Source organism: Alexandromys fortis, unplaced genomic scaffold (genome assembly GCF_014885135.2).
Source record: "Alexandromys fortis isolate MF-2015 unplaced genomic scaffold, M_Fortis_MF-2015_v1.1 scaffold_52, whole genome shotgun sequence".
Classification (NCBI taxonomy): domain Eukaryota; kingdom Metazoa; phylum Chordata; class Mammalia; order Rodentia; family Cricetidae; genus Alexandromys; species Alexandromys fortis.
In genome coordinates this window covers 3343226-3351631 of record NW_026067929.1, presented here as the reverse complement: position 1 = coordinate 3351631, position 8406 = coordinate 3343226, and the positions used below count along the sequence as shown (strand labels likewise).

Sequence of the window (8406 nt, the reverse complement as noted above, 5' to 3'; positions counted from 1 at the left end):
CTGGTCCAGAAGCAGGAGCCCTAGGAACAGGTGAAAAGCTCTCATGGCCTTGTGTTACAGTGCCAGGCTTTTGTGTCAGGTCAGCAGGTGAGGAGAACTCCCAGACCTGTGTGTATTCCTGGGATTTTAGTAACCAGACCAGTGATAGAAAAGAAACGTCAGTCTCCTCTGAGGCACACCCCTGTCATCCCTGCGTTTGTGAGGGGGAGGCAGGGCCCTCTGGTCCTCCCCTGCTTCACAGCAAATTCCAGGCCAGCCTATTTTACCCAAGTCTGTGACAGGGAGCATTTCAACTTTAATGATATGAGAAATACTTTCCATGGTTTCTTTCCCATTTCTTACAGTGAGCACCCAGCCCACATGTTGTACGAACTATGCGTGCTTACCTTCTGCTGACTCAGCCCACATGTAATTTAAACTTTATATCAAACATGTTCTTGTTAAAGTGATGATTGCATACCTTTTAGCATTTACTCTGTGAGAAAGAATTTTCTTTGCCTCCTTTGAATAGTTCTGCCTATAGTCAACATGCATGTTGGTATTTAAATTACTAATGGTTTTAATTAAATTAATGTGTGGTATCATTTGCTGATCTTTATTTCAGGAAATGCTGTCCTTCTCAGATGTAGCCATCGAGTTCTCTCCAGAAGAGAGGGAATGTCTGGAGCCTGCTCAGTGGAATCTGTACAGGGATGTGATGCTGGAGAATTACAGCCACCTGGAATTCCTGGGTGAGCATCTCCTCTATAGTGACTTCTTATTTCACCATCAACTTGTAGCTTCCTCACTTTGTGTGGTTTCTCATGGGAGCATTTCAACAGTCAGTTTCATATCCTTCGTTTTCAAAAATATTAAGGACATCGCTATATTAAATATCATTTCAGGGCTGGAGCGATGGCTCAGTTGTTAAGAGCACTGACTGCTCTTCTAGAGGATCGAGGATAGTTAAGTAAAAGGAAACTACTACACTTTCCTTCCTGCCGCCCAGATGTGAATAATCAGAAAGAAACTATGTTAATTACAGCACTGTTTGGCCTGTTAGCCCAGGCAGGAAATCCCACATCACCGGCACTCCTATGGCAGCTCACCATTGTTTGTAAACCCAAGGTCTGACAACCTCCTGCTATGTGATGTTTTAATTGTGTTGTATCCTGACAAATAAAGCTTGATTGGAGTCAGAGGGTAGAACTAGCCACCAGCTGACCATAGAGACATGGAGGACTGTAGAGAGGGGAACAGGACGTGGAAAGGCGGGGCTGAGACAGGATCTCTGCCCTTTGGATGGTAGGATGGAAGAGGTAGGATGTCACTGGTACTTCTATGATCTTTCAGTTTCTTAGCCGATATCTGACTCCTGATTTTTTATTGATAAAGATTAATTAGATTATCAAATCAACATCACACAGTAATATATCAATAGAAAACCCCAAAACATATGAAATTTAAAATAAAAAATGAAAACAGGAAGATTGCTTACACTGTTTGCGTCTTTCTGTGTTTAACCTTTCCGTGATTGGTGTGTCTTTCCCTGACTCTAGTGGGACTTTTAGAAATTCAGTGGTGTGAGAGGTGGAGCTCACTTTTTATGTGAACTGTGTTACAATTCTAAGTTACTGTTTTTTTCCCTGAAACAAAACTCAGACCCTGGGTGCTGTTGGCTCCTCCATGTGTTGCAGTGATCCTGTCTGAAAACACTTAAGGAACTGATTGTCTGCAATCATTTGTCACCTCATCTCTGTCCTTACAAGTCATGTACAGACAGGGACATGTCCATTCTGAGTAAAAGAACACATAAACAACTTCTTCTCTTTATCTATACACAGGTCTTGCTGTCCCTAAGCCACACCTGGTGACATTTCTGGAGCAAAGACCAGAGCCTTCAGATGGGGAGAGACAAGCAGCAGCCACCGTGCACCCAGGTGTGTAGGAATGAGAGGTTCAGGGGCAGAGTTGAGATCCTGAGATCCAACGGAAAGTGAGGCTTTCCCATGTGCCTTGAAACATGATACCATGGGAATCATTCTTTAGGTCTCTCTTTGTCTTTGTTGTCAAAGCTGCTGTCTCAGTTTTATGATGGTTTAAGTCTCTTAAGCTTTGGATTTCCCCAATTACAAGCTATGCTTCTACTTACAGTGACCTCCAAGGTTTTTCCTTTTGTTGAATCTCCATTGTTGTTTAAGACTCAGAAAAATAGAAGTCAGAATGGTAAAGACCAAGAGTCTTTTATTTACAGAGGTTGAGAGCAAACTCAAGCAAGAAAGATCTCTACAGTAAAGTGACCATAATGGGTTAATAAAGGGAAACCCACAATCCATCACAGAGAGGCAAGCAGGGACAGAAGGCTCAACAGTGTCAGTTCTGTTGGTCAGAACAATTGGGGGGGTGGAAACATTGGATAAAACTCAGTCGAACCAGATTCATTTTGGGCATACATTCCCCACTGCTCTTAGGGAAGAATCAAAGCATTAGCATATCATATAAAGGGGATGTGTGGGCCTCTAGGTATGCTAATTTAACAGAGGCGGTTTGGGTTTTTCAATACTTTTACCCCCAATTTCTTCAGCAGGTCATGACAATTAGACATAGGAAGATTATGACAGGACAGCAGCAAGGCCTTCCGCTTTTGATTCAGGAAGCCCATCAAACCAGTTATGGGTTCAGTGTTTGTGTGCTCTCTCTCGTGACTGTTAGTAGATTTAAGCCTTTTAGTGAATTGTAAGGCTCCATGGGTTTTTTAGGGCTTTTTTTTTTTCCAAGTTAATTTATCATGTACATGGACTGGTATTTGGATATATAAGCAGTAACAACTTGGTAAAGAAACTATAAACTTATGTGTGTCAATCTGTTGTTTTCAGGTACATCAGTACTGGTAAAACATTTTGTGTCAGATATATTCATGGTAGCCACTGTGGCTGGAAGTATAGGCAGCATTATGGCTAATGTTTCCCTGAGTTCAAATGGGCGAAAATATCTTGTGATCACTTCTTCTCAAGGTCTCCTGTTGATTCTCAGTGTATATTTTCATTAGTCTAGGTTTTTAATGGGATCAGTACTGTGCGTTTAGGCAGTGTTTTTCATCAGGAACTCGATGGATCAGCTCTGTGCTGGCATCCTATACCAAATAACCATACAGTGACTTTATATTAATGATAAATGCTCGAACAACAGCTCAGGTTTATTACAAATTAGGTCTTACATTTTCATTAACCCCTATGTCTTCTGCACTCTTACACATGGCACTACCTTTTCTTCATATTGTATGTTTTTCTCTTGCTTCTCAGAATCCTGGTCACTGCTCTGACTCTGTTTTTCTAAAGCCAGGATTTTATCAGCTTCAAAAATCCTGTTTAACCATAGACATACCAGTTTTTTATTAACAATAAAAGCAACACATCTTCACAATGTAGAGAAAGATTATTCTACAGCATTTCCCACTTTTTGTCTACTTGAAAAGGATGGTTTTATCTTTAACATAGTAAAATTATATGTAACAAAAATAGCCTCTCTTGTTGGAAACGAAATCATAACCTCTCTCCCTTCTTTTTTCCTTTTAAGGTCAATACATGTTAAAAACTATGTCTGTTGCTTTAATCCAGCAATTTTCTCAATCCAGGCAGTCTCAGCAGCTCTCATTCCTTCTTTAGCAGTCAGAAAATCTACAGACAACACAGTAACACATGGATTCCGGACACTCTATGTATTTTACTTTTTGTGTGTCTTATCTTTCATATTACTTTATTCGCTTTTAAAGAATTTTTGCTTTATTTTAAAAGTATGTAATTATATGTATGTATATATATATATATATATATATATATATATATATTTGTGTGTGTATATTGTGACCATCTCTTCTCCCACAAGACTTTGTACATTTTTAAACACTGTAACCCATTTAAAGATTTTTTTTTTTTTTTACCATCTGGATCTGTCTTTCCTGAACATCTGTAACCTTTTCTGTCCACATGAGCAAAACCCCAAACTCTGCCACCCACTGCATGGGTGGAGCTCAAGCTGGTGGCTCAAATCCGAAGGCAGCTGTCAGGAATTGCTTGCTTGTACTGCAGCCCACATGAGAGACAGAAGACTAGCAAGATGCATTTGGCTCTGCTTTTGTGTAGTGGGAAGTTTTTTTGAGCTTCCTCATGCCTTAGTAGCCAAGGGTGTGTCGGGTTGGAATGCCATTTGTAGGCAGAAGTTTCTGTCCCAACAGCCTTACCAAAATAACTGAAATGGAGATACTTATTAGTTGTAAATGCTCAGCCGATAGCTTGGGCTTATTTTTAGGTGGCTCTTACTTTTTAAACGTGCCCACATTTTTATTTACCCTCTATCACATTGCAGTTCCTTCTTTCAATACAATATGTTCACCTTTTTTCTCTGCATCTTCTGGCACCTTCTTTTACTCTGCCATTCTTCTTCCTTGCAATCTTTCTTCCCAAAATTCTGTCTAGCCATTGACCCATCAGTGTTTTAATGATGAGAGTAATAAATAATCATATTGTACAAAAAGATGATCCATAGCAGAGGAGCTGGTCCAGATGTCTCTGCAGGTAACTCGACGGCTGCCCTGGGTGAGCTTTCACAATCCCCCTCACCTCCTCCTCGGGCTGTGTTGCTTTTGTCACCTGATGTGGTGGCTCCTCACTTGGCACATGTGATTTAGTTTGATTTAATTCATCCTGTTGTGCTGACTTTCCCTCTGGCAGAGCCTCGGTCACATCTACCACTTTGCTGAAGACTGCTTACATAATCTGCCCTTGACATCCCACCTGTGGGATTACCTTTGTTGAGAGGAGGATATTCAAAGCCAGGGTACAGGGCATTTGAACCACCATGAAATTTGGGCATAGGTATAAGGGTCCCCTTGGTACGCTAAACTATCATATTGGGAGACATGGAATACAGAGAAACAGCAGAGGGCTGGATAATGGAAGGTAGAAATGTTTTTCTTCCTCTAATATAGTGTTTAAGGCCAGCCTGGTCTAGATAGTGAGTTATAGGAGAGCAAGATCTTCATAGAAAAACCTTATCTTCTAAAACAAAAACAAGCAAAAGGGGAAAGAAGTAATTTTGTCGTCTCTTTATTGACAAGTATATTGTCTCAACCAAATTTACATTACGCACAGGTGACTCTGAAGGTTTTTTGTTTTGTTTTGTTTTGTTTTACCATGACTCAATATGTTTCAGGTGTATATTTTCTGGTCTTTCAAATAAAATGTAAAATAATGTCTGAATTTGAACTATGAATTTTGTCTTTGTGTAGACTGTCTACATGTGCAGCATATCTTTTGTACCCCCAAAGTACAACTATATGTGCAGGATAAAATGTTTGAATTAGACTCTGTCTCAAATTCACAAAGTCAAAATGAGTTTCTTTCCTGGACTCAGCTACATTGTAGTTTCATGGGTATCCTGCAATATACAATCTCTATTCTTTTAATGGCTTAATTTCTCTTAGTAAAATGCGCTTGCAACTTACTTAGCTATTTAACTTTGAATTATATGCCATTATGTCTATGTTCTGTTTGGATGTTCCATATTCTACTAAAGGTAAAGATCATTTCTACAATATTTTATCATTTATTCTTAGTGCCTGTAAGTTGTGAAATGACTCTAACTTTTCACTGCTTCATTATGTGTTAACAAATGTATTCTTTTTAAGTGATAGGCATTGTAAGTATGAAGAATATTTTCTAACTTTTGTTCATATCTCAACTTTTGCTCAACAGGAACAACACCCGAAGATGATAGCATTTTATCCGAGGACAGTGATCATAACTCACTACAGAGTCAATGCCAGAGAATTCATAAAAGGATTAAAACCTACAAGTGTGAAGAATGTGGTAAGGCCCTTAGTTCTTATAAAGCGCTTTCCACACACCAGAGACTTCACACTGGAGAAAAACCCTACGAGTGTAAAGAATGTCACAAGGCCTTCAATACTGCTGGAGCACTTTTCATACACCAGAAAGATCATACTGATGAGAAAACCTACAAGTGTGGAGACTGCGGCAGATCGTTTTACTATCTTTCAATGCTGAAGCAACATCAGAGAATTCATTCTAGAGAGAAACCCTACAAATGCGAAGAATGCGGCAGATGTTTTTTCTCTTTTTCATACCTTAGACAACATCAAAGAAAACATTCTGGAGAGAAACCATACAAGTGTGAGAAGTGCAGCAAGTGTTTTTGCTTCACTTCATCCCTCCGGCGACATCAAGCTCTACATTCAGAAGAGCATCCCTATAAGTGTGTTGAGTGTGGCAAAACTTTTTCCTCTTTTACATACCTTCAGGAACATCAGTTATTTCATACTGGACAGAAATCTTACAAGTGTGAAGTGTGTGGCAAATGTTTTTACTTGCCCTCATCCCTTCGGCGACATCAAACAATACATTCTGAAGACAAGATCTACGATTGTGAAGACTGTGGCAGAAGCTTTAGCTCTTCTTTATCCTTTAGGCGACATCAATCAACCCATTCAGCAGACAGTTCTTATACCTGTGTACACTGCGGCAAATCGTTTTCCTATTCTAGGGATCTTCAGGATCATCAAAGAGTTCACACTGGAGAGAAACCCTACAAGTGTGAGGAGTGTGACAAAGCCTTTCATTATCACTCATCTCTTAAGACACACAGGAGAGTTCATATGGAAGAGAAACCCTACAAGTGTGAGGAGTGTGGCAAAGCCTTTCGTTGTAACTCGTCCCTTAGGAGACACAAGAAAGTTCATAATGGAAAGATACCCTACAAGTGTACAGAGTGTGACAGGTGCTTTTGCTCATCTATAATCCTTAGACGCCATCAGAGAATCCATTCTGAAGACAATTGTCATACCTGTGTACACTGCAGCAAAAGGTTTTTAAATTCTAGGGATCTTCAGGTTCACCAAAGAATTCATACTGGAGAGAAACCGTACAATTGTGAAGAATGTCACAAGGCCTTTCATTGTAGCTCATCCCTTAGGAGACACATGAGAATTCATTCTGGAGAGAAACCGTACAAGTGTGAAGAGTGTGACAAAACCTTTCATCTTAACTCATCCCTTAGGATACACAAGAGAGTTCATACTGGAGAGAAACCCTACAAGTGTGAATACTGTGGCAGATGCTTTTCTTCGCCTTCATCCTTTATCCGACATAAAAAAAACCTTCATTCTGAAGAGGATCCCTAAAATTATGGGGAATGTAGCAAAGCCTTTATTAATCTCAGTATCCTTATTCAACACATGATATAGTTAATACAGGGGAGAAGTCAAACAAATGTCTTAAAAAGTTTACTTCTTCAAACCTTAAAACACATCAGATGTTTCATTCTGACTGCAAACTTCGTGAGTGTGCGAAGTGTTTGTTTGGAAAGTCTTTGTCAACAAATCAGGTATTATCCAACAATTATAAATACATATGGATAATACTGAGTTAATCATATCAGAATGTCATCAGAGAAGAATAGAGACTTCTCTTTGCTGTAACTCCCAACAGTTTATTCAAGCAATGTGTTTGAAACTTGCCTTTATTAATAATCTCTATCTTCGGTAATTATAAATACTCCATTAAATCTTTACCATGTCATAGCTTTGTCCCTTAGTTGCCCAGAATCTGAGATCTGAATATTTACTATTGTTTTTCCCAGTGGAATCATCCATCTCCCCTTAGTGTAAAATAAAAATATAGCTGAGCTAGCAGTTTTTCATCCCACGTTTGACTCTGGAATCCTTGTTGCTTATATAAAAGGACAGAGACAGAGTTAAAACAGCATGATTGCTCCTGCAATTATAAGGCCTCTGCAGCAAGGCAGCAGCTGTGGCGGCAGAGGTGCCGTCATCAGCTGAGGCAGTGATAGTTTCAGGTGCAGCTGCTGTGCCTCAGAGAAAAACCGCAGTGCCTGTAGAGCAACAATGGTGTTAAAGCTCTGGGGTAACCAATCATTTTCTGACTGCATTTGAAGTTCCTTTTACAAACTGTAACTCATGTGATGTTAATTTGTGATAAACTTGTGCCTGACTAGGTGATAAATCCTAGGGAGGATTTGATGCTGTCATTCTAATGAGTGGACAGTAGCTAAATGAACCCAAGTTCTCATCTTTATACCCACAGTCAGGCACCTCTCAACCTTCACCACAATGTATTAATTGTGGGGTAGATGACGAAGGCTACACAGATGCAAAACGATCAGAGTGTGGAGAATATTCCTCTGTGGAGGGCCCCAATCCAAAGGTGACACCTGCATCACACATTGTCAGTGATTTCCCTTGCACACATCTAAAGCCAAAAGTCATGGAGAAGAGTTGGAAAGAATGTCAGAGCCAGGTACAGTAGATGTGTGCCCTGAAGCAGTAGAAATGTTGAGACATTTCTAGAACAGTGAAACATTGATAGAAATGTTAATACCAATTAATGCATG

General features: G+C 39.7%; 3 protein-coding genes across 5 annotated transcripts in view; all 3 read left to right on the top strand.

Moving 5' to 3' along the window:
• Positions 1 to 8400, top strand: part of LOC126503274 (zinc finger protein 58-like) — a 29207-nt gene extending 20807 nt beyond the window's left edge. The window contains exons 1-3 of one of the 2 annotated variants that reach the window (XM_050144837.1): positions 584 to 731; positions 1824 to 1919; positions 5733 to 8400. In XM_050144837.1, coding sequence (XP_050000794.1) covers positions 608 to 731; positions 1824 to 1919; positions 5733 to 7177 — 1665 coding nt within the window. In that variant the 5' untranslated portion in view covers positions 584 to 607 and the 3' untranslated portion in view covers positions 7178 to 8400. Of the gene's footprint in view, positions 1 to 583; positions 732 to 1823; positions 1920 to 5732 lie in introns of those variants that run through there. The other variant, XM_050144836.1, reaches the window with a different exon arrangement.
• Positions 1 to 8406, top strand: part of LOC126503279 (zinc finger protein 58-like) — a 151352-nt gene that overhangs the window by 25164 nt on the left and 117782 nt on the right. The gene's annotated exons all lie outside the window — the stretch shown is intronic.
• The window catches only part of LOC126503272 (zinc finger protein 58-like), a 104056-nt gene that overhangs the window by 78478 nt on the left and 17172 nt on the right, over positions 1 to 8406 (top strand). The gene's annotated exons all lie outside the window — the stretch shown is intronic.